Source organism: Camelus ferus, chromosome 22 (genome assembly GCF_009834535.1).
Source record: "Camelus ferus isolate YT-003-E chromosome 22, BCGSAC_Cfer_1.0, whole genome shotgun sequence".
Lineage (NCBI taxonomy): Eukaryota > Metazoa > Chordata > Mammalia > Artiodactyla > Camelidae > Camelus > Camelus ferus.
Window position 1 is genome coordinate 3,200,113 of NC_045717.1, and position 25,608 is coordinate 3,225,720.

General features: G+C 47.1%; 1 protein-coding gene across 2 annotated transcripts; it reads right to left on the reverse strand.

Moving 5' to 3' along the window:
- Positions 1-4,740: 4,740 nt before the first annotated feature.
- Positions 4,741-25,520, reverse strand: ZNF346 (zinc finger protein 346). Of its 2 annotated transcripts, none has more exons than XM_032465013.1 (7): positions 25,308-25,520; positions 17,978-18,081; positions 17,335-17,427; positions 15,440-15,584; positions 11,430-11,615; positions 8,533-8,626; positions 4,741-6,197 (listed from the first exon to the last, which is right to left on the reverse strand). In XM_032465013.1, the coding sequence occupies exons 1-7, from the start codon at positions 25,480-25,482 to the stop codon at positions 6,110-6,112; spliced, it is 885 nt and encodes a 294-aa protein (XP_032320904.1). In that variant the 5' UTR covers positions 25,483-25,520; the 3' UTR covers positions 4,741-6,109. The 2 variants fall into 2 exon arrangements, with proteins under 2 accessions (XP_032320904.1, XP_032320903.1); XM_032465012.1 differs by having other exon boundaries at positions 11,430-11,663.
- Between the last annotated feature and the right edge of the window lie 88 nt (positions 25,521-25,608).

The following is a 25,608-nucleotide window of genomic DNA, read 5'->3' on the forward strand; positions in this document are numbered from 1 at the left end:
TATCTGGGCCACAGGGTCACTCCTGGAACCAGGGAGCGGGGTCAGTCTCTCTGAGCCACAGGGTCTAAAAATGGAACAGAGATATTACCCAAGGGAAGAGAGTAAAAGAAAGGCTGATGAGCAGTCTGGACACCAGGTGTGCTCCCAGGCAGGTGACTAAATTTCAGCCCTCAGAGTTGTCCCCCAGAGGGATGCCTGGTGAGGTAAGCGAAGACTTGAGAGCATGGGGTCATATCTCTTTATGGCTATGTTTAGTTGTGTAAGCTTTGCAAGATTTTGCCTCTGAGTTTCTCCTGTGAAACTGAGCCTTTTCAAGTTCTTTTGAGGGCTAAATGAAATATGAAATACAGAGGCTTAGGAAAAGTCAGCCTATTCTCTTTGGCATTAAATCAAACGGGGGGTAGGGTATATCCCAGTGGTAGAGTGCATGCCTAGCATGCGTGAGGTCCTGGGTTCAATCCGCAGTACCTCCATTAAAAACAAATAAATAAACCTAATTACCTTCCCCCACCAAAACAAACAAGGAAATCAAACCGGAAGGTCCGGGGCCTGGCTGACTTTGCCCTGCAGAAAAGGAGCTTCCTCCACCTAGTGGCCAGTGGGGCCACTGCGCTATGGAGTTGACCCACTTACAGAACCGTCAGGTTTCTTCCGGGTTTTGAGGCTCCGGGACAGCTGACACAGCATTTGTGGAGGGCAGCCAGCCCAGGAGAGCCGGCACGGGGCCGGCTCTGCCCTCTCTGTGGTGCGGGCTTGGCACAGGGCAGGGCAGGTGAGGTTGTTGGGTGGACAGATGGTGAGAGGGAGAAATTGTTTTTCCTTTTGTATTTGACACAGTGGACTGCCTGTCAGAGGCCTGGTTAGGGGCTGGAACGGCTCACCTGTGAGGGAAGGGCTTTCTTCTTTACCATTTTTGGGACGAGCCTCTAACTGCCCATCACTACCTTTTCAGGACTCTGGCTGGGGACTTTGACTTCTTCTAATTTCTACTTCACAGAAAACTTCAAGGCCTCGGGTCCATGAAGCTGGTGGCAGGGCTCAGGCCAATGCCCAGGGACCCAGGATCCTAGACCAATGGCCTCCACGACATGCCTCCTGGCAGCTATATGGGTACAGACACAGTTTCCGGTCGGCACTGAGGGGCTGTCACATGTCAGCACTTGATTTGCATACAGCTCTGGGCTAAGAGCTTTACACGCACGAATCCATTTCATCCTCTCCTCCTGTTGTTGACTGCAAAGCCTGGGGAGCCTGGGGTGGGCCGAGGCTCTGTAGCAGTGGAAGGAGACTTCTTGTCTTGCTGGAGCCCAGGGAAGATCCACCTTCGGCCAACACGTTTCCTCCCCTCACCCCCACCCCAATCAGATTGAATTAGGTCTCTGGTATTTCATAAATCACTGAGTCTTTTTATTTTTTTTCTAAGTAGGTGGAAATATGGCTTTTATTTTATTTTGGGGGTGGGTGGGAAGTAATTAAGTTTTTTTTTTAAGAAGAGGTACTGGTATTGAACCCAGGACCTCGTGCATGCTAAGCACGTGCTCTACCACTTGAGCTGTACCCTCCCCTCTAAATCACTGAGTCTTAACACAGGGGGCTGAGCCGGATGCCATCTGCCTGTAGACTCCCCTCCCTGGGGAGAACCAGAGCTTACTCCAGGCCAGTAATACAAGCAGTAGTCATTATTTACACAGCACCTCTCACGTGTCAGTCACTGTAATTGCTTCCTGTGTATCGATTCTTTTAATTCCCACAATAACCCTCTAAGGGAGGTACTAATGTTTCACCCTGAGGGACAGAGCAACTAACCAAGACCACATAGCCTGGCTGCCCGATTGCAGTGCTTGAGTTCTTTGCCTGCCTCTCCAGAGCTGACGCCTCTCCTGTGAGAACCTCCTTGGCCACAAAAGCCATGGGCTGTGATGTTTCTTTGCTGGATTGTGTGTTGTGGGTCCAGGGCACTGACACTGGAGACCATTCCAGGCTGGACAAAGTCAAACCTGATGTCAGAGGTGCTCCGAGTGAGAGGGGCCCTGATAGGAAGAGGAGATCCTTGGGTTCAACTTCCTGGGCGCCACCAGAATGGTCAAAATTAGAAAGGCCAACAATACCAGGTGCTGACAACGATATGGAGCAGCTGGAACGCTCCCATGTGGCAGGTGGGAATGTAAGCTGGTAGACCCCTTTGGAAAACCGCTTGGTAGTATGTAGTCAAGCTAAACATGCGTCTACCCTGCGGTGCAACAATTCCACTCCTGGGTGTATGCAGGCAAACGTGCACCAGATGACACACAGGAAACTTTTTTATAATAGCTTTATTTATAATAGTTCAAAACCAGAAACAACCCAGTTGCCCATTAACAATAGAATGGCCAAATTGTGGTTTATTCACACACGGACTACTACACAGCATGAAAAAAAAGAACATTAAAAAAATGGTCTTCTGATACACACACTAACATGGATGAATCTCACAGACGTAATTTTGAGCAAAAGTGGATGTATGTGTGAGTCCCTTTTCATGAAATTCAAGAGCAAGCAAAACCAGTCTGTGAAGTCAAGATAGTGTTCGCTTCTGTGGGTTACTGACTAGGAGGGCAACAAGGGAACTTTTTGGGGAAACTGGCCATGTTTTGTATCTTGACCTGCAGAGTGATTGCCCAGAAGTATACATTATACTCATCAAACTGTATGCTAAAAATTGGCTCAGATTACTAAATGTATGCTGTATCTCAAAAAGTTAAAAAAAAAGAAAAGAGATGGTCAAATAAAGGCAGTCTCTGGGTATGGCTGAGTTATTTTTGCCCACCCACATCCATTCTTCAACCAAACTATGAAAGGAGAGCCAAACTTTTTTCTTTTAGGGGTGCATGTCTCTCCCTTTTTCAGTCCATATATTTTAGGTGGAGCTCACTCCTTCCCAGGCCCCAAAGCAGAGCACCATCTCCCCTAGCCGCAGCAGCTGGCTTAGGGGTGGGAACAGATCCAAGGGGCTAAGGAGTCAATCCCAGAATTTTTTGTTTGAACCAAGAAAAAGATGCAGTGGCCAGTCTATCAGGATATAAACCTGCAGCTGCCAGGGGCCGTCTTACTACCTTCTGGAGAAAGTCGGCCAGGGCAAGAGGCCACACAGGGGACAAGACAGCAGACTGAGATTAAACTCTTCCTGATGGCACTGCATCCTGAATCCAGCCATCCTCGTACAAGGATTTTTCATTAGGTGAATCAGTAAATTTTCTTTTTTAGATAACCACTTTAAGTTTATTATAGTTATAACTAGTCTAATATACCAGGAATCTTGGGTAATATTATGAGAGGTATGGGGGTGCTTGGAACAGACAATAACCATTGAGCTTTGTTCAGTCTGTTTTGTGGGTGCTGTTGCTGCCCCGGCCGAGTGGCTACCTGCTCTGTGAGACCATGACCCTGCCAGAAGATGAGCGAGGCAAGACCAGAGGTCACATGGAATGGACTCCTGTCCCTCTGTATAAAGGGTTCTTGACTTGGAATCCAGAGAACCAGATTCTACTCTCTACTTTGCTGCTTTGTAGCAGCAAGACCTTGGGCAAATCACTATACCCCTTTAAGCCTTGTTCCTTCCCCATAAAATGGAGTACCATCACCCAGCTCAAAAGGTTGTTACACAGATCAAACATTAGTTTCCCAGTTTTTCCAGTTTCTTCCTACCCCCGGGTGAGTTAGTGCCTACATCTTATGCGTTCCCACAGCACCCTGCATAACCCTCTGATCATGGCCATAATGATCTTTAACAGTGTGTGAGCTCCCCAGGGGCAAAACAGTGTTCATTTCTGCATCCCCACACCAACAGGGCTGGGCACACAGCTGGTAGGGACTCCTGAATCCAGACTAAGAGGTCCTGCAGGCCAAGGGCTCATAGTATGGCAGCCCACTCACCTCTCTGCCCTTCACTCCTTTGCCTGATAGGTGGGGCTGATTCTGACACCTTAGGTGGGGTAGAAGGACTCTGGGAAAATTGAGAGGCAGTCTAGGCTTTGAAAGCCGAGAGCTGTGTATGGCCTTTCCCAGGTGGCAAAGAGCAGGTGCCCAAGACAGTTTGCTGAGTGAAGAATGGGAGCTGAGGCTGCCTGGGCACCTTCCCCAGATCTCGCTGTCTGAAACAAAGGTTGGACGGAGGGCTCCTGATGCCATCACGTACACTCCTTTCCCAGCTCATTTCTGGGTCATGGAAAAGATTCTTCCAAAAATCACCAGGCCTATAATAAGCCCCAGGGAGCAAACCTACTGCTATGTAAGGGCTGAGCGGAAAGAGGCCATCTTTCCTTATGCATCCTCAATCATTCATTCAACAAACACTGCAGGACATACAATTCTGTACATTAGGGAAGTGGAGATGGACGAGGCCAAGCCCCTGCCCTGAGGGCGTTAGCCCGGAGAGGGCCATACTGCAGACAGCTTTCGTCCTGGCCTCGCTGGATGTCTCCTTTCCTGCTCCTCTGCGTTCCTTCTCCACAGAGTAGCCACATCATCCTCGCAAACAAAGTAGATTCCCAGCTTGAACTTTCTAAAGACTCCATGAGGCCCTCCATGACAGAGGGGCTGGGTGAGCAGAGGAGCTTGGACTGAATTCAGGGCACCTGGAAGACGCCTACAGAGTTGGCAGGCAATTTGGTGTCTGTCTCTGTCTCAAATCCCAAAGTCAGTACTTAGGGTGCTGGAAGTCTGAGCGGGGTGAGGGTGAGGGGTAAAGACACACACACTAGATCCAAATCCCAGGTCTGTTCAGTTGCAATCTGGCTCATGGGAGAAATTCTTTATTTAGGTGCTTCAGTGACCAAGAGAGAGCATGAGTGCACACACACATATCCACACACAATACGTAAAGGCATTCACAGGCCAAGGGATAGGGAGCGTGGGGAGGAGGCCACGAGAGCAGCTGGGGACTCCTTTGCCCCACTGAAGAGGAACCTCAGATGGTGAACCTCCCTGGAATTCCTGTTTGAAAGCTCCGAGGTAAAGTCCACTCCCAGGGACATCCCAGGCCGTACAACATAGCCGTGTTAGAGAAATCTAGGTGTGGGGCCAGGGAAACGTCTGTTTCCTCACTCACCGCAGAAACTTACACTAGCTCTCTTCTTCTCCTGGGGACCCATCCTGCTCCTTGGTACCCAGCATCTCCTGGTGGATGATGGGGGAGGACTAGCACCATAGCAACCTGGGCAGGTGGTCTGCTGCACAAGGGGAAGGAGAGGGCCAGTAGGGCCGAAGGGCAGCAATTAGCCTCTAAGCTGCTGGCAGGAGGCAGGTTGCCTTTGAGGGCGCAGAACCATCAAGGATATTTGCAGGCAGAGACTTCCCCATGTGACCCTGGGTCAGAGCACCTCTGATGGAGGAGGGGAAAGGCCCCTGCTGGAGCTTTCGATGATCCCACTGGGTACTGAGGCCTCCGTCAGCTCTAGCGTGTCCCCAGTTGCTGCAGATCCTTAGCACCATTCAGGAACTGTGGAGGACGAGGGCGAGGGGGACAGCAATGCTCGGCCAGGACCGTGTGACTGCTCCAGGAAGAGACTTCACGGTGGGCAGAAATCTGTGTAACTGGCCAGCATCTGATCCCAGGCTCAGCAAAAGGAAACTTTTTTGGGGGAGGGGGAGTGTCACATTAACTCTAAGCTTCCTGTGTGGCAGCCACTTCCATCTGCCCTCTCCTGCCCAGGCCAAGGTCTGGCGTGGAAGCTCCAGGTTTCACTGGAGACGCCTAGAACCCAGGGAGAGCTCAGCTCTTTAGCTGCAGAGACTGGTCCAAAACTGACTTGCAGAGGAAAAGATAGGCCTGGGGCCTCATGACATATGGCCCAGAAGGGCTGGGGACGGGGAAAGGCCAAACTCCAAACTACAACCCACGTCCTGTCAAGATCCCTTCTTCCCTTATCCTGACCTACAGGGCCCATTCCAAAGGGGAGGGGCAGGGGCGGATTTGCCTGGACCAGTCAGAGGCTGTCTGTGGTCCACTCCTGCCTCAGGCCTACATATTCTCCAGGTGTAAGAAAGGAGGAAGAAGGAGCCAAGGGCTGACCATAGTTACAGGAAGCTGGCTCATGGCTGGCTCAACCTGGGGTGTTGTACAGAAACACCTCTAGCCTTCCAAGGTGGCTGAGTCTTTCTGAATGGGCTGCCTTTGCACGGGAATCTGGCCCAGAGGTGATGCCATTGTTTTTGGTGACCTGTAATTTGAGAAGGAATAAAGGCACAGGGTTAGCTGGTGGCGGTAGTGATGCTCCTCCCCGTAGCTTATTCTGATGGTAGTACAGCTCTTCCAGGCCCTCGGAGCAGTAAGCAGGGCAGCTCTCCTTCACCGAGGGCCGCCGCGTGCGGGGCACAGGGCTGGGTGTTTGCTTCCAGTATTCCATCTCATCCTCATGTCAGTTCTGCAAGGGTGGGGCTAGCACCCCCATTTTACATATGAGGAAACTAAAGTTCAGAAAGTATAAGTGACCTGCCCACAGTAGGACTGCAGTCCGTATCTTTCCTCTATACCAAACCATCTACTCTGCCTGCAGGGCCCTGCATGACCTGGATGACAGAGAATGACCATTCTCGCCCTCACATGGAATGTTAAGTGGCTCTCCCCTCCCTGTCTCACCCGGCACCACCTGATATTGTCCTATTTGTTTATGGATTTGTTTAGGCTCTGCTTCTACCACCAGAGGGGGATCCAGAGGATCAGGGAACAGCACTGGTCTTGGTTCCTATGGTAGCCCCACGTTCAAAGCAGGGCTTGGGTCATAAAAGGTACTCAGTATACATTTGCTGAATGAATGAAAGCTTATCTCTAACAGCTCCCTTTATCAGTACTACAACCCCACGTACATTACCTCTAACTATCACATTGTCCCATTAAGGAGCACCACTTGGAAGCGGCAGAGCAAAACGAACGGGCTTTGCAGTCAAAGAGGTTTGAATCCCAGGTTTAACTCCCAGCAACCACGTAATCTGGGGCAGGTCACTCAATCTACTTGACATTAGATTTCCTTGGGTTGTAAAGGGGAAGAGGTCCTAATTCAGAGCCACTGTTGCAAATTCCATGAGACTGAATTAGGTGTTCAACAAATTGTACTATAATCTTACAGAAAGGAACTGGAAGCTCAACGAGCTTTACTGACTCACCTAAGGTCACACAGCTGGAAAGTGTAGAAAGAAAACAGTAAACACCACCAGCATTTTCAAGTCAGAGAGCCCCAGGGCAGGGCTCTGGCTGGCCCCAAGGTGGCTGCCAAGTTGCCACCAGTCATGCTACAAGGGAGGTCTGCTGGAGCAGGAGCGGGACCAGGCTGGGCCGCCAGGGCTTGTCTCAAGTCCACATCTAAGAGGAGCCTCCAGAGTTCTCCCAATTAAACACATGTCAACCAATAAAGTGGAAGATCTGCCGCAGGGTGGGAGGAGATGTCAGGCAGAGCAGAGAGGACCAAGGAAGTTCTGACCTCAACACTCTGTATTTCTACCACCTTTCATTCATTCGGCTCTGTAAGCAACGCAGAACCAATCACCAAAGTCAAAGCAATCATTTCAGCAGACTTGCTGGCCTGAAACTGTTTCCTCACCTGTAAAATGGGGATAATCAATCTCAGAAGGTTATGCTGTGGCACACTGTCCACACCACACAGTTCCCTTCAGATAGGAAGGGACAGAACCGCAAGCGCCCTCACCTGTTCATATCACATGGTGCCACAACCTCGTCAGCAGGACGCCCTGGAGGAGCACGCTGAGTCAGACGAGCCTCAGTGTGAACTATGGCTCTGCCTCATAATACCACTTTGTTTTTTATTTTATTTTATTTCTCACAATACCACTTTGAATGGTGGTTGCCTATATCTTTAATATTAGAATAACAATCCCTTATTCCCAGGATTGTTATGAGGATCACCTGAGAGAATCTGCTTAGTATACGGCCTGCAACAGACCAGGAGTTCAAAGAATGTCAGTCATTTTCAAGATTATCATGAACAGATGACTCTGTTCATCTCTTCCTTTCAAAGCACTTATCACAATTTGTAATTACTGGTTGTTTACGTACTTATTGTTTGTCTCCTCCCATCAGAATGTAACATTATGAGAGTAGGGACTGGGTCTGTCTTGGCCAGAGGGTGTTCAGTAAGTATTTGATCAATGAAACAATCTGGTCATATTCGGTAATAATCTGTAGAGGGAGCTCTTGCCACAGAATTGCTGGCAGTGAAGACTAGGGTACTCAGTCCACTGGGGGTAAAGTTTCTCTAGTTAAGACTGCTAACAGCCAGAAAATCTAAGTACTCTTAGGAGACCACCAAGGAAATCGTTTATGTTCCTCTACTAAAACCTTCAGCCTAGCAGGTCTAAAGGCTGGGGAGATGGTGATGGGAGAAGAACTTAGAGGAGACACTGCTTTCTGCTAAGTGATTGAGCTGTTGACGGAGAAGACTGCCAGGATTCCATTTCAGCCAGGGAGTATGGGGCTTTGTTCTAAACCAGAAGCCCTGGCTCCTGCTGCAGACCCTTGAATTTCGAAGTACGATTACTCACTGGTTCTTGTGTTTGAAGCCGCTGACGTGCGCCTGGTACTGCTCTATGGAGTTCAGCACTATCTTACACGTCTTGCAGGGATAGCCCTTCCCGGCTGCAACACACATCAAAGGCAAGATGCTTAGTCTTCCAGTAAGAAGGGGGCTGGGGGCTGCTGCTTTTGACAGCATGCGCAAATGCCCTTCTAAGGATGGATGGGTGGGATGCGGTCAGGTGAGTGGCCCTGGCAAGAACCCCTGAAGCCTCAATGCTCAGGGGGCACATGGGTGCCTGTGTGTTCCTTGGGGCTGGGAACCTCCTCGTTCCCCTCTGAACCCTCATTCCCAGCACTGAGCCTGGCCCAGAATAGCTGTCTGTTCAGTATATAAAACACTGACAGAACAAAGAGGTGACATCTAATGCAACTGTCTTTCCCGCTTGACTGTGCTAAGTGGCCTCATCAAGGATGCCCTTTGCTGAGATCTCTGGGAAGGTGGCACACTCCTCGGGCTTGCAATAACAGTAATTAATGAGAAGGCCTGCTATGAAACTTAATCTAAACCATGAGGTTCACAGAGACCCTGTCTCACTACCAGGGATGCTCCAGTGACAAAGTGGCCTCTCTTCCCACGGTCTGGCAGAGAGAGCATGGGGCAGGAGTCAAGATAAGGGGCTGGACTCCTGACTCTGCCTTCATGTGACCCTGGCTAAATCCCTTTCCTTTTCTGATCCTCAGCTTTTCCCATCTATGAACCGATTATACCACAACCATAATACCTACAATAAAAAGTAGCTATTTACCAAGTGCCTGGTATAGGCCGTGAACTACATAAAATTTTGACTGGCCCTCATAATGATCCTGTGGAAGCCAGTATCATTATTCTCTTATAGATGAGGAAAATCAGGCACGGCCACACGCCCAAGAACGCAGAGGAAGTGGCAATCTCAGGCTGCCCTGCCTCCGAAGGCTGCAGTTGCTCAGCAGGCCGGCTGCTAGCTGTGCAAGACGCACTGCACCAGGACTTTAGGAGTCCCTTTGACACCTTTTGAATTATCTGTCATCCTAAAGTCTCACAGCTCTGGAGTGAGTTCATCGAGGTTCAAATCCCAGCTCTATCATTTCTTACCTGTAGGACCACAGGCCAGTTATTTAAGCTCTCTGGGATCTGGTGTCCTCATTTATAAAGGTGGGGCTTCTCTAAGACTAAGGTTCCTTACCTATAAAGTGAGGTTACTATTAGTATTAACCTCAAAGGTTATTGTAATGATTCAAATAAAAGCCAACTGGCACGTAGTAAGTGTTCAACAAATGCGAGCTTTTATATTATTATTTCACTCCTATGGGTTCCATGAGCCAAGCTGGCAAAGAGATGGAGAGTGTCTTCTAACCAGTCTCTCACAGCAGCTGCAGCTACTGGGAACACCCACAAGCTCCCCTAGTCCAGTAAGCTGTCCAGTGTTCCCTGCTACGTTTGTTTCTCTTGTATCTTCAGGTACTTCCTGGAAGACACATCCCTTTAAAGCATTTAAGGGCAAAATTACTGCAATCAGAGTTCAGGCCTTTTTGACACACTGAAGGCCAGAATTCATGGTTCAACACGAACAGGGAAAACACGCACAATGGACTAGCCGAACCACTCTCCCCGCAAGGATGTGGAGTGGGACCTGGGGCTGGTGTGCAGGGTGACAACCACCAATGGTGAAGAGTCACTGATGCCCAGATTACAACAGCCCACTCTTGTTACCTATTAAGCACCAGCCACCATGACAAAATTTTGGCTATTTATGCCCTTTGATTCTTACAACAGTGCTGCAAGATAGGTCATTATCTCTATTTTTCAGAGCAGGAAACAGGCTCAGGGAGGTTAAGTGGTTGAGCTTGGACTTGCGCTCTGGTCTGTGAGGTCCCTGTTCTTCCCTGGGCACCACAGGTCTCTGGACTCTCGCACGCGAGGTACATCTCAGCACACGAAGTGCTAACCTGGAAGCTAGATTCAAATGGTCATCTGGGGCAAGTGAGGAATTCACTGGTGCTTCGAAAAAAGCACGTTTGTCCAGTACCCACACTCATACACTTTCATCTGCTTTTCATTTTATATGTCTGATGTTCTGGTTTACCCCTGTGATTTTATGAAGTGTAAATTACTAGAGCTGATTTTTAAACATCTGGTTTATTTAGAAAAACCTGTAGCTCCCCCCTTTTACTGCCAAGACTTCTGAAAGACCTGTCTACAATTGCTTCTCCATTTCCTTGTCTCTCAATTACTTTGCAACCTATCCCGCTATACAACACACACACACGCTCTCTCCCACTCTTTCTCTCTCTCCAAGGCCAATGCTGGCTTCCTGGTAACTAAATGTAATGGACAAAACGGACGCTTATGAGACCTCACTATACATGACCTCTCAACAGCATCTGGCAGAACTGGTGACCCCTCCCTTCTTCTCAGTCTCTGCGCCCTTAGCTTTCCGCATGCCCGCGGTCTTGCTTTTTCTCCTCTGGGGGCTCCTTCTCAGTTTCTTCTGCTGTCTCTAATCTGACCTCACCATTTAGTACTGACATTCCAAGGGCTAAATCTTGATGAGTGGTCCCCTTCACCACGCTATCCCGGGGGTACATCCCAGGGAGCCTCAGCTGCTGGGAGAGGAAGGATCCTGAGGACAGTATAAAATCTGGCAGAGGTTGCTGAGGCCTTCAGACAAGAAATGTGCATGACAGGGAATTTAAATCAGATGTTGCAAACTGGTGGCCTTTGTCCCAAATCTGGCTTGCTGATAGGTTTGACTCACAGAGGGTTTAAACGTTTAAATATTTAGTTGCACAATCAGAATTCTTATTCAAATCTGGAGGAGGAGCAGCGTGACCGTGGCGGCCAGGGGAGCGGGGTGGGAGCGGGGTGGGAGCGGGGCCCCCTTACCCGATGAGTCAGCAACAGCGGGGTCTGCCAGCCGCCCGTAGTGCGCCATAAGTTTGAGCTTGGTCTCCTGTTTCCTGTGTTTCTTGCCCACATAATGTTGTTGAGCCATGACGGGGTCATTGAAAGTCGCGTGGCACAGGCTGCAGAACTTGTCTGGATCTATCGCCTCTCTATTCTGGTGCAAGGCTAAGGTGGAGGCCACAAGGAAAGGGTTTGTAAGGCGTTTCGACAGAGCTGCGGTGAGAGAGTTCAAACAGACACGATGAAAAAACCCAGAAGGTGCCAGGCTTTCGAGTACGCTGAACGCAAAGAAAGGCTGGGTCACTAGCTAGCCACACTTGCAGGCGTGGCGCTGCCTGTGTGAATCACAGCCGTCTCTAATTGGGAAAACTGAGAGGATGTGGGGGAGCCCGAAGACCAGCTACTCTGTGTGGCAGCTTTAACTACTTTAGGCTCGTGGGTCCTGATCTTCTCCTGTTCTGAGGAGGCTCTGCTCTTCTGCCATCAAGTTGCCAAATGACAACAGATTAGAGATGCACATGCTTGCAGTCTTCCCATCCCTCAGAATCCCCCAGAACTTCACAGCAAATAGGACAAGAAGTTTGGGTGTCTATTCCCATCCTCAACGTATCCCCGTTCCAGATCTGGAAGCCAATGCACAGATACAGAACCTGAGGGCCTGGAGGGTCATCTAGGAAAGGCACCATACTAGGGGGGGCCTTTTAGGCTACACTGCCTTTTAGGCCAAGTGGGGGAGAGGAGGATGACACTGACATTTAGTTATGAGCTTTGTATATATATTTTCTCTTTTGGTCCTCAGAACTCTGCCATGAGGTAGGTAGGTATCGTTTTGCCACAATACAGATAAAAACTGAGGCTCTGATGGGTGAAATGACTTACCCAAGATCACCTGGCTAATGAGTGAATCCAGGTCTGTGTGATCCTAAATACCAAGCCCTCTTTGCTATGCCAGGCTGCCAGGGTGTGGCAGGGAGACCTGAAGGATACAGCTCATGCTTCAGAAAGCATCCCTGGCTCTGGCCCATGAATTCAGTTAATCAGAGCCGGGTATGGGCACATGTGTAAGCCTCCTGTGGGCCAGCAAACGTCCTGATGCTGACCGCAGGCTGCACTGTGGCCTTGTAAAGTGGACGCCATGACTCACTAATGAGTCCACACAGCTGGAATGTTTGTCAACCTAGAAACCACTACTTTAGACATGCGGCCTAAACCCCCCATCGGTGGAGGAGGGGCAGGGCTCGGCAGCTCTCACAGACAGATGCCCTTTCGCCCCTTTGCCACTTCAGCGGGGGAAGTTTTGAGGGTTTTCAGCAAGCCAGAAGAAACCTGCCGGCTTTTCCCACAGTGGCTTTCCAGTTTAGGGAATCTCAATTTCCCTGGCCACGGATTTCTCCCTGGGCATTGTTTCAGAAAGTAATAAATTGAAAAGTAATGTACATGTTGTAGAATATTTAATAATATGAGAAAATATTCAGTATTTGGTACTGAGTGAAAAAAAACAAACGGGTGATGTACAGAAAAAAGGCCAAAACTATTGACTAGAAGGGTGCTTTTGTATTTTCCAAATTTTCTACAATGAATGTAGATTTCTGATATTAGAAAAGAGATAATAATGGTCATTAAAACATAAAGGTCATTCTTTAAAAGAAAAGAAGCATCAGAGATGAATGGTTAAGTAAAATTGGAGGAACCACTTAATGGACATTTAATAAAAAGGAGAGCTATGGAGTCTTCTCTCAGGAAACAATCTGAAACATGGAAAGAGTATTCTACAGGGATGTTTGCTGTAGTGTTACTCATAAATATAAAAAAGGGGAGGGGGGCAAATGTAAATGTTCACCATTCAGAGGAACTGTTAAATAAATGTGGTGTGATGGGATATTACAGTCATTAAAAATGCTTATGAAAAAGTTTTTAATAATGTGAAGAAATATAAATGTTATATTAAATGAAAGGAGTATAAAAAATTATATGACCATATCATTATTAAAAGATACATGTGCAATCTATATGTGTACTTGTATTTCTAAAAAATTGTACTGGTATTTTGAAATGTTACCAACATAGTAATAGTGTTTCTCTCTTGGTGGTAGGATTTGGGTGATATTTCACTTTCCTCTGTACTTTTTGCATTGTTTGAATGGATCAAACAATAATGAGCATGCACTGTTTTTATAAAAACAATAAGGTTAAAGTATTCTATGCTCATATACGTAATCTAGGTATACATAAAACAAACATACACACAGATATACACACGTACATATAACAAAAGATTACAGGAGGAAGAGTACTCCAAATGCTAACAGTGGTTATCTTTGAATGATAAAATTATGGGTAATTTTCTTTCCATTTATCTATATTTTCCATATTTTCTACAACATGCTTGTATTACTTTTACATTAGAAAAATGTTTAATCTCAGAAATACAGTTATAAGCTTATATAATAACATGGAAATGTGCCTAAACTACTAACTTAAAAGTAAAAGCAGGATATGAATATTACATGCACTATAATTACAACTATCAAAAAACATATCCTTTATGTGGCAAGGGGTGAAAGTAAAGATGAAAAATAAACTTTTGAATGTGGAATCATTGGTCCAGGCATATTCCAGGGGATTTTCCCATTTATGGAAAGATAAGTGACTTTGTAAAGTTCTGTTCTTAAGCTAGTTTCCCTTGGCCTAGCGTTTAATCTTTTGAGTACTATAAATGGTACGAACAGTGACTTTAAACAAAAACAATTAGAGCTAGTATAACTTAGTGATGAACAAGCCATAAGCAAGGCCAGTGACGTGCTCCAGGCGGTGGATGCCTGATCAGCCACTGCGCTTCATGTGGGGTTCCATCCCTGGCTGTCGTGACGACGGTGACACTACTAACAACAGGAACTGTCATTTACTGAGCGTCTGTTATGTCCTAGGCTCTTTATACGCATTATTTTATCCTCACAACCCATGAAGTAGGCAGTATTAGCGACATTTTACAGGTGAGAAAACTCAGGCATGAAGAAGTTAAGTCATACAGATGGTAAATAGCAGGGCCAGAATTTAAACTTTGGCATCTGTGGCTTCAAAGTCCGTATTCTGTTGTTTTATAGCAGGAATGCTAGATTTGGGTGTGGTAAGAGGGTGTAATTTTGAGTGGCTTTTTACCCTATTTTCAAAGCTTTCCAAAACATCCTTGTCTTGTTTTTATAACACAACAATACAAAAAAGGACAAGTACTATGGATAGTATAGTCTTTTTGGTTCAAAATAGAGAAGCAAAAATTACCACGAAGAAAATGAAATAAAGATCAAAGAATTTTCAGTCTTGGCTAACTGTAGTTAGCAGAGGTCAAAAATCCAGAGAGTCAGGAGTTAATGAGACGAAAGTGAAGGCTGAGCCCAGTGGTGACAAGATAAAGGGGGCTATTTCAGAAGTCACTGCACTGGGAGTGAATTGGTGACAGCTGCAGACACAGCTCGCTGGGCAGCAGTGGCAGCACTGAAGCCCTCAGCTTTGAAAGGCAAGTCCCTGTCTTGAGAACAGGCAGCTCTGAGGATTAAAGGGAGCAGGGCATAACCTAAAGCACACGAAAAAGACAAGGACTTAGCTTTTAACTTGGAATACTGATATGGGCAGGTGGATGCCAGGAGGGAAAAACTAAGTGAGAGAGGTAGCAGGTAGCAAGCTCTCACGGTGTGAGTCCTGGAGGACTTTGGCGCTCCTGACTCATAATTATTTGTCAGGACAAAAGTCCAGGGCTAAGACGCTTTTATAGAGAAAAACTGATGTAACCAAAGAAAGGGCAGCTAAATGACTACCACTCTGAGGCTGCATTTTTGTGAAACTGGGTTTACTTTTGATATTTTTAAGGGCTCTCAAAAGCAGTTCAACCTCTCCAAGTCTGTGGCCTCAGTGAGCATTTCTGGGAGCACCTGGCATTGGTGCCTTGAGGCCGGGAGGGGTCCCGATATAGCACCACTCAGGAAAACCAGTACCTTCCACCTTAGTGGATTGCTGCTTCAGCTTTAAGTTCTTTGCGTGGGTCTTCCCCAGGTAGTGCGACTGGGCCACGACAGGGGAGGAAAAGGTCATGTTACAGATGGGGCAGCACTGGTTCTTGTCTTTGCTTCTGCTGCTCTTCTGGTTAGGAGAAAGAACACAGGTCTGATCACGCCACTGCCCGGCCGGAAAATCTTCAATGGTTCCCCACGGCCCAAAGGAGAATGGGCACTAAAGGCCCCCTTCACACGCTAACCCCAACCTACCTTTCCGGATTCTTCTCCAGCTACTTCAGCCAACACTCTACTCACCATTCCCCATTTTGTTCTCTGTTGCTTCCTTGTTTTACGTGGGCCGTTCCTGCTGCCTAGAACGATTTCCTTTCCTTCCTGCCTGGCGTATGTCTGCTTAGCCTTCAAGGCTCATTTTAAATATCTCTTCTGAGAGAACTCTATCCAAGAAAACTACTCCGTGAACAATCATCAAGCCGCTTTGTGTGATTATTCCAGGAAGATTCAATCTTGCTCCTCCTCTGTATTCCTGGAGTGCATTAAATAGACCTCTGTCTTACCCCTTGTCACCCTAAACTGACAGTGGCATTGAACTCAAGTGCAATGCTTGGGTGCGGACTGCTGGACTCACCTGTTTCCTATCCTTAGCGCCCTGCTGGTGTCGGGCACACAGCAGGTGCTCAGTGTGTGCTGAACAAGCAGGTCACTGGGTTTTATTTGATGATTATGATTAGGCTAGAAAACAATGTATTTCAAGCCTGTATTAAGGGCTCCCAGCCTCTCTCTCAGGTCTGATCTCTGAATAACGTATTCATTCTAAGATAGCATTTTTCAGCCTTGGCACTATTGACATTTCGGGCTGGGTACTTCTTTGTTGGAGCGGGAAGGGCCCATGCTCTCATCTGAACTACTGGGCTACCCCAAGAGTTAAGGAACAGAGATATAGTGGGGAAGTGACTTGCCCAGGGTCACAGAGTTGACCCTGTCTCTCTGAATTCCACATCATAAGAAAAGCAACTAGGGGATGAGCCTAGTGAATGTCAAAAAGGGATGAGCAAGGGCCTTCCAGACCTGGTGTCACTGTAATAGGGAGGCACAGTTTGTAGAGGCAACTTTTACTCACTGAGCATCCACTAAAAATTGGCATTTTACCTCACAATACCCTTAAGACGTAGGAACTACTATGTCCATTTTAGTGAAGTACAGAGAGGTTAAGTGACTTGTCCAAAGGCACCAAGCCAGTAAGTTGCACAGCTAGCACTGTGACCCAGTCTGCTGGCTTTTCATCCCATGTCTGCACAGCCTGCCGTGGAACAAAAATAATGGTACACTTGAGGGACTGGGGTTGTTTTGGCCTAATTCTCACAGCACTTCTAAAGCAAAAAGCAAATGCATTTACATCTTGATCAGAGCAGATATTTGGAAAAAAGTTCCTTCCACTTGTTTATTTCAACGTCAAGTGCTTCAGCTCTTTCGCCTGGGTCTCAAGAAAGCAAGCAGCCTGACTTTTCCTCCACTTTCTCTTCTGGAGTAGGGAATGGACAGCTGTCCCACTCTATCAAACCACTGGGTGTAACGCAGAACAACGGCTCCATTCACTGAGCCCCTCCTATGTGCCAGGTCCTGTGTTGAGTGCTTTTTATAAACATTCCCTAATTTCAGTTTGGAAAAATTCTAAAAGGTAGTTGATACTAGCATCCTCATTTTATAGAGGAAGAAATCAAGGCTCGGAGAAGTCAGAAGACTTGCCCAAGTCACACGATGCGGCTGGGATTTGAAGCCACGTCAGTCTGACTCAAAGCCCACGCTCTTTCCACCACACCAACCTGCCTGCTGGCTTCATCAGGAAGTGAGCGGTCTCAACATGGCAGCAGGATTACCTGATCTGAGTCTAGCTTCTTCGTTTCCCCCTTTAATGTCTCCATTCCATGGATTGCTAGGTATCTCTTCACTTTGTTGGCATGTTTTTTGCTCTGTAAGAACCCAGGAAAAAGATCAAAGATAGCCAAATGCCATTTCACAGTTCAGGCACTCAAAAACACTAGATTTTCATCTGATTCATCCTCACGAAAACATCAGAGGAGGACAGGGTCAGGGGAGAAACCTAGTTTACTTTGTTCCTACTCTGTACAAGGCACTTACATCTAATTTCACAACAATTTATGAAAAAAATTATCATCATCTCTATCTTATAGAAAAGGAAACTGAGGCTGAATACAGTGAGGTTTCCTGCCCAAGATGAGTAGCAGAGTTGTGATTCGAACACAGGTCTATTTAAAGCCAAAGCATATACTTTCTGTTACACCAAACAGCAAGGGAACGTGTAAGTATCATGATCCTGATTTGGGTGGGAGAGATGAGACTCTGAAAAATTAAGTCAATCTTCAAGTCACAGCCAACATGCATGGAGGCAACATCTGGATGGCTAGGAAGTAATTTCATTTCACCATGCAAGCCAGGGAGAAGTGTGGGCTTGGCACTGGGTCTGGAAAATGAAGCCATTCTAAAGGTAGGAGGGCATACCTGGTAGTGGGCCAGCTTCTGGGACTCAGAAATGAGCAAGGCGCAGCAAACCTTACACTGGGTGTTGGTGAAGAGACACTGGTTCTTCTGGATCATGTGTTCCACTACAGAGAGGAAAACAAAAAATCTCTGAGTTAGAAACCTTCCTCAGCAGCACTGTCTTTGAACCCTGCCTCAAATGCAGGCACCGAGTAAGGGAATGCCATGCTGTTCGATCAGTGAACCTCAGTCACCCCTCCCCTGATGCTTTTCATGACTCGTGCTGGAGTCCAATGCCACCTAACCTATTACTTACTTTATAATTTTATGTAAGCCAACTTTCTTTACTAAGTGAATTCTTTTAAAAAGGAATCTTTAAATTATAAAAAGTAAATGCCAATAAAAATAAATACAATTAAAATGAAACAACTGTAGCCTGATACTGGTGTGAGAAGCTTGCAGCTCTCCCTAAAAAGAACAAGAGAGTGGCTGCTTAGCATGCGTGAGGTCCTGGGTTCAATCCCCAGTACCTCCTCTAAAAATAAGTAAACAAGTAAACCTAACTACCCACCCCCCCAAAAAAATTAAAAACAAACAAACAAACAAAAAACCGAGAGGGGCAACTGTGAGGAGAGGTGTTAAGACATGGCAGCAGCCAACCGATGTCTCCCCAGACAGAATCAGAAGGATTGAAAGCACCGAAAAGGGAATAATTTTCTCACTGCTCTTGATCTGATTTCAAAACATCTAAAATTATCTAACATGCCACAGAAGCTCCACACTGCAGGAAACCATGGCATTGTCCTGGGCTTAATCGTTGGGCCTAGAAAACAAAGCCTTGTTTTTTGAGGAGGGAGTGAAATCTCGCTCAAGGCGTGAGTTCTATCACGACATCGGTCATCTACGCAGGGGCAGAGCCCAGAGGACCGGAAGCGGACAGCAGGCTCGTGTTTTTTATCTTCTACTCTGGACCAAAAAGTGGTCAAGACTCCCTGGAGGAAGGTTCTCGGTGGGAACTTTTAAGGTGCCTCTCCCTACACCACAAGATCTAAAGCTCGTTCATGCCAGCCCTTTTGGGAAGAAGGGCTGTTGTCTGGCTGTACTTCTGCCCTTTAGGGTCTCTTGTTTATTTTCCCATTTTTCTCCTACAGTGTTTGGTAAATTTTTGTGACAGACTTTGGCTGCCCCAGCTGTGCTCAGAGAAACCAAGGGAAGGGAGTCTGTGAACACATGTGGGCCAGAGCTTTTTAAAGGGAAGGTAAGAGGCTCCTCAGAATGCAAAGCCCACGAGGGGAAAGTGTTACCCAGGAGTCAGATTCCAGCCTTCCTCTCTTTGCCTAGAGATGCTAGAATTTTGTTTTATTGGGTTCCCTTTGAAGGATATTCAGAATCTGACTCCCAAAGTCTAAACAGGGCAAGGATCATGTCATTTTTGACCTTGTGTCTCCAGCATCTAATAAAATGCCTGACCCACAGGAGGGGCTTGGTAAATACCTGCTGAATGAATGAAATGTACTTCTTTGGCCTCAAAAAATACACTCACACAGTTCACAAACATGGATTCAGAATGCCTTCTAGGTGCCACTCTGGGCTTAGTGCTGGGGCCATGTCAACAAATAAGACAGAGTACAAAGTAAATAAATGAGCAAGATAGTGACAGAGGGTGAGGAAAGCTATGAAAACTAAGCAAGTGGAGACAGCAATGGGGGCAGGATAGACAGTGAAGACCATGCTAGGGAGGTGTCAGCCACCAGGTCTGGGAGAAACACTGCTCCAGTGCTGACAGCGTCTCCAGCCTGAGATGGCGTCAAGTCTCTGAGGCAGGGACGAGTTTGGCATAAGCAAGGAATGAGGGGGAGGACAGCTGGGAACAGAGTATGATGAAGAGAGAAGAGTGGCAGAAAATAAAGTTGGAGAGACAGCTTGAGGCCTACCAGATCGTGCTGAACGACTGTAAGGTCTCCTAAGCCATGGCATGAACTGTGTATTTTCTTCTCAGCACAATGAGAGGTGGCCAGATATGGCTTATATGTTTTGAAAAAATTAGCCTGGTGGTTGTGTCAGCAGACTATGGGAACAGGAATGGAAGCAGAGAGAGCAGGGAGGAGGTGGCTGCAGTCCTCCAGGCAACAGATGATGGAAATCTGGATTAGGCAGGTTGGCAATGGAGATGAGAAAAGTGGATGACAGGACAGATAGTCATGGAGCCTGGCTTGTTAATATTCATGGGAATGATGGGGCCTGAAGTAGCAAGGCCAGGTGGCTCCACTTAGCTGTCAGATGCAATTATCACAGGGTTGGCAAGGTCAAAGGGGCAGTCAAGGGGCTTCAACTGCAGGAAGTTGTGGAGAGAGTCGATAGACCATAGCATCCCAAGGTGTCCCTAAGAAATGTCTATAAAACTCCTAACCTCCTCAGGACCATCTGCAAACATAGCTTCTGAAAGTCATGTGCACCTTGCCAGACTCTAGGTCTACAGGTTCTGATCATTGCCAACATGGCCTAAGATAACTCTTCACCTGAATTTTCCTTTAAATGGAGTCCAAATTATTCCTTGATAATAGTTTTCAGTCTAATTTCAGCCTTCAAATGTGAGTCAGAGATGTTCTTATGAACAATCACAAGATCCCACACTGTGCCTTACAATAGGAAGTATTTTCTGTAGGAGATGCCAGGGAGATGCAGTCTTCAAGAGTTGTCAGAGAAGCTTGAGAAAGAAAATTGTTTAAAACCTGAAAAAGTTTATATGAGGTAAACTTTTTGTGCGTGTGTGTGACATCATGTATAATCTCTTCTGGGGAGCACATAGACATTTCTGATAAAATATGTTTACAACATTTTGATAGTGATTGGTAAGATTAAGAGCCCTTCATGGGAAGGCAGACTTAATCACTCAGCTGATCACCAGAATTATGATAAGTAAAATCATTTTTAATCAGACAGTTCTGTTTTATATGTACTCTAAAGGTATTATTTTCCTAATATGCCTTCTTTATTAAGAGATATCTAATAGGAAAAAAAATCTGAACTTCTTTGAATACCTCTCTCTTGCTGGCAGTTTTGAAACTAAATTTCCACATGTGATCACAGTTTAGCAGAGAAATAACTTTAACAAAAGGAGATATCAGAAGCTCAAATTATCATTGGGACTAACTTCATGAATCATTCAGAATTTCCATTGGTTTTGAGGCTATTAAAATGAATAAATATGCCCTATTTTTCTGCCCCCCCCCCCCAAGTGGATGGATTAGGAATTATGTTCTGGAAGTTGATCTGATATCCAATTTCTTCAATTGGTTGTAGTGGGTGAAGGAGAGGAGTCAAGGACAACGCCTAGGTTTTGAACTTGAGCACTGAACAGATGAGAACTGGAAGTCAGCCTTGGAGGAGAAATGAAAGACTTTTCCTTTGGCCATATTAAACATGAGTGGTCTGTCACACATATGGACAGAGATATCAAGCAGTCAGTTGGAGATTCAGGCCGGGAGCTTGAGGGAAAGGTCAGAGCTGGAGATACAAATTGAGAATCATCAGTGTATCAATCATATTTAAAGCTGTGGACTGGAAGAGAATGCCTAATGTAGATGCAAAAGGAAAGAGTTCCTGGGACTGAGTCTTGGACCTTCCAAATTTAGAAAGTCAGGCAGAGAAAGTGAAGTTGAATATAAAATGAACATAGGGTGGGACCTCCAGCTATAGCAGAGTGAGGAGACCCTCTTTCCCCACAGCAACTGTAAGACTGGAATAAACTGGCAAAAAAGACCACTTGAGTACTCTGGAAATTGACCAAAGGACACTTAAAAAGCTGGGAAGCATTTATGCTTGTAGACCTGCAGAAATTTGGCTAAGAACAGCAGGAATCTGGGACTGCTCTCGTCCCTTCCCACACTCAGTTAGCACAGAGGTTCTACCAGGAAGAGATAGGATATGAGACCCAACAGCTTCCCCGTGGAAGTGGTGGGCAACACTCCGATCTAGTTACAATGTTGGTGGAAGTGATGGTCTCAGAGGCAGGTGAGCAGGACAGGCCAGAGGATCTATTATAGCCCGAGGCTGTGGTCATGTTTGCAGCTGAAACCGTGTGGCCATGGGGACCTAAGAGGCCCCAAGTTAGCCACATGCTCCTGGCTAACTCTGAGGCTGCACACATGCACAGAGGAGATGCAAAAAGCGCCTGACAGTAAAAGCCAGGGATGATTTTTTAAAAGGCCTGAACTTTGAATGTGTTTTCCTACCGAACCACAGATCCAACAGCAGAGGACTGAACCTCACTGGCTCCAGGTATTTACTGACTCACTGGCTAACCACTAAGCAACATAGAGCCACACAGGAGACAGAAATTATAAACGTCCACCAAATTGGGAATATTTGCTCTTAAAGTCTGCAGTCACCATGTAAGCAGTTTTCTCCCAAGCTGCGAGGAAGTCCTAATTATTCCATGCATGAAATCACATGGAGAGACCCTGAGACCACATGGAAAAAGAGATGCCTGGCCAGCCTCCAGAAGTCCCATCTCACTGCTATTCCAGCTCCAGCCACCATCTGATTGCAAGTGCATAAGAAACCTCGAGTCAGAACTGTCCAGCCAACCCTTTCCTAAATTCTGGACTCACAAAATCTGAGAGGTTCACGAGGCTGGAGGAAGCGAAGGTCCACAGAGGGAAAAAGAACTTCCATGAATTATCAGAATTCCGAGAAGGTAGCCTGAATGTGCATTCCTGTTGCCCAGATATCTACATACAACTCTAATCCAACTACCAATTACCTGAGGGGACAGGTTTGATTGGGGAAATTAGGCACTTAGAAAATTATTGGAAAGGCTGAAGGTACCAGGTTGGGCCTTCCAGAAATGTCTCTAGGAAAAATGTATAACTGTTCCAATAGGTGAGCTCCAGTCTCTGAGGCCTCCATCACAGCCTTGCTGAAATAAGAAGCTTCCATTGTCCCTGAAACTGCCTCTTAACCTATGAAGCTGGAGGATGGACGCTGCAGCACTGATGTAGGAAGATCTCATAGTTCCATGACTTTTCTTGATAGCAACAATAGCCAATAGCCATAGGAATATGGTCCTCACTGCATTTCTGCCTTTCAAATCTTATAAAGCATCTGACTGGCAGGATTCAGTCCGTACCCATATTGTAGACCATCAGAAGATATCTGGGGTAGAAGCTGAGAGATCTAGAGCATGAACGACAAGGCTGATTTTCACAGGGTGAGAGAAGTAGTGACAGTAAATCTAGACGTAGATAACTAAATTAAATGTGAATAGTCTAAACAGCCCACTCAAGAGGCAAAGATTATCAGAGGATAAAAAAGCAAGAGCCATACAATGGAATTCTTTTCAGCAATAAAAAGGAATTAAGGATTAATACATGCCACAATTTGGCTGAACCTCAAAAACATGCAGAGGAAAGCCAAATGAAAAGACTACATATGATATGACTTCATTTATACAAAAGGTCCAGAAGAGGCAAATTTATAGAGACAGAACACAGATTAGCGGTTGCCTAGCGCAGGAGGTGAGAGTGGGGATTTCATGTAAAGGAGCACAAAGGAACTCACTGGAGTGATGGAGATGTTCTAAATCGCAATAGGGTTATGCGACTTCATACTTTTATTAAAAATCATTAAATTGTACAGTTACGTTGGGTGAATTTTATGGTTTGTACATTATAACTCAATAAAAGTGCTAAGAAAAAACAAAAAACCAAGGTGAGCAGAACTTCATGTTACAGGTGTCTACCCAGACCTCATATAAATTTTTGGACAGAGTGAGGAGAGTAGGGAAATAAACCGGGCTCTAAGTGACAGTGTGCATTCATAGACACATAGACAGTTAGCTTTTCAAAGCACAGGTGCTGTGTTCTCTGCTTCAGTATCCAGGACATGCTTTCCCTGCTCCCTGAGGACAAAGGTCACTTCCTCTTTGTGCACCCCCCAATTCTTAGACATTCCTCTTTATTGCACCCACTACATTATACTGCAATTTCTTTGGTGTCCGCTTCCTGGACTAGACTACAAGCCCCTCCAGCGAAAGGACTGTTTTTTCCTTATTTCTGTAGCTCTGATGCCCAGCCAGTCCTGGGAACAGAACAGTTGTCAGTTAATGTCAGATTAATGAAAGGAAAACTGCCAGGGGTGGGAGGTGGACAAGAGGCAACTTTGTGCCAAACAAGTTTGAAAGTATAAGGATGAAAGGGACAGGAGCCCCATATTAACTTAGGAGTCAGACTAGACGAGTTTTCAAGCTGGAGAAGTATATACCAGAGTACAGGTCCATGTACCACCCCAAATTTAAACAAATTTAATCTTCCTTGGGTGCGGTCAAAAATTCCATTTTATCCAAGGGCAATCAGTTCACAAGCAACATATTAATTTTCCAAGATTAGTCTGCTCAGCAAGCAATCAAACCTTTAGAGAAATCTGATTTCCCAGCAGACTGCAGGACAGGATTAGCACAGAAGCCCAGTGTGTAGACCTCAGTTAGACGTAAGCAGCTAGCACTGCTAAGGATTGTGAAGGGGGTCACACAGCGGGGTCAGGGCAGCTCTTCCCATCCTCCTCTTTCTATCTCCACCTTAACCAGCGCCATGTCAAGTGCAGAGCAAGCTGGGAAGCTTCAGCCCAGAAGTGCCCCGTGTATCCTGTCCTCCACAACTTTGGGTCAGGCGTAGGATACAAGAAAACTGGAGCCAAAGTATGCCCTGGCCAGGTTTTCAGGCTCCTGGTCCCCATCTTAGAAAAGGGACCCAGCTGGTGGAGACAAGAGACACCAAGAAACAGGGGTAAGCCAGGGCTCAGTTACCAAATCCAGGAGGAGCCCTGGGGTAAGCAGAAAGCCTTCTAGAGCCCTCGGAAGTGTGGGGCATGAGAGAAGGGAGACAAGAGACACTAGGGGTCGGGGAACCTGGACACTAGGACGAGTGAGAGTCAGGGAGAAACGAAGGGGCTACGAGTCAGGCGGGAAAGGTTCTATGGCTCTCTGAGACGTCTTGAATGACATGCCTCGAGGACTCCAGTCCCCGAGTTTACGAAGAGCTCTGGTGGATAAGGAAGGCGAGGGAAAGGACCCCGAGGCCCGGGCGTGAGAAAGCCCTTGACCATCTGCGCGCGATTCCTGGAGTGCTGTGGCCTCAGTTTTCAGGGGCGCTGGCCAACGGAGCCCGCCCTCGGCGGGGTGCACGAGTCTGGGAGTCCCGGGGCGCGTCACGCAAGGGGGCGGGCCGAGCGCCAGGGGGTGTGACCGTGGACCCGGGGGCTGGTCCGCGTTCCCGCGCCGCGCGTTCGCCACTTCCCGCGAACCGAGCAGGCAGGAGAGGGGCTTCCCGCCTCGGAAGACCCCCGGACTCACCTTCCTCCCTCCCCACCGGCTGGGCCCCGGACACTGCTTCCCAGAGGCGGCGCGCCCTCTCGCGGTCGAAGCGCGGCCCGTCCGGTTCCCGGCCGTCCCGCTCCTCCAGGCTGCTGTAGGGCCGGGCCCCGCCGCTGTCCGCGGCCTGCACCGTGCCCAGCGCGGGATGCTCCATCTTCCCTGCAAGCCCTAGCCGGCCGATAGCCGCTCATGCACCCCGGTCTCGCGAGATGTGGGTGGGAGGGTGACTTTGCCTGGCCAGCAAATCTCGCGAGGTTTGGGCACCGCAGACTGCGTTGCG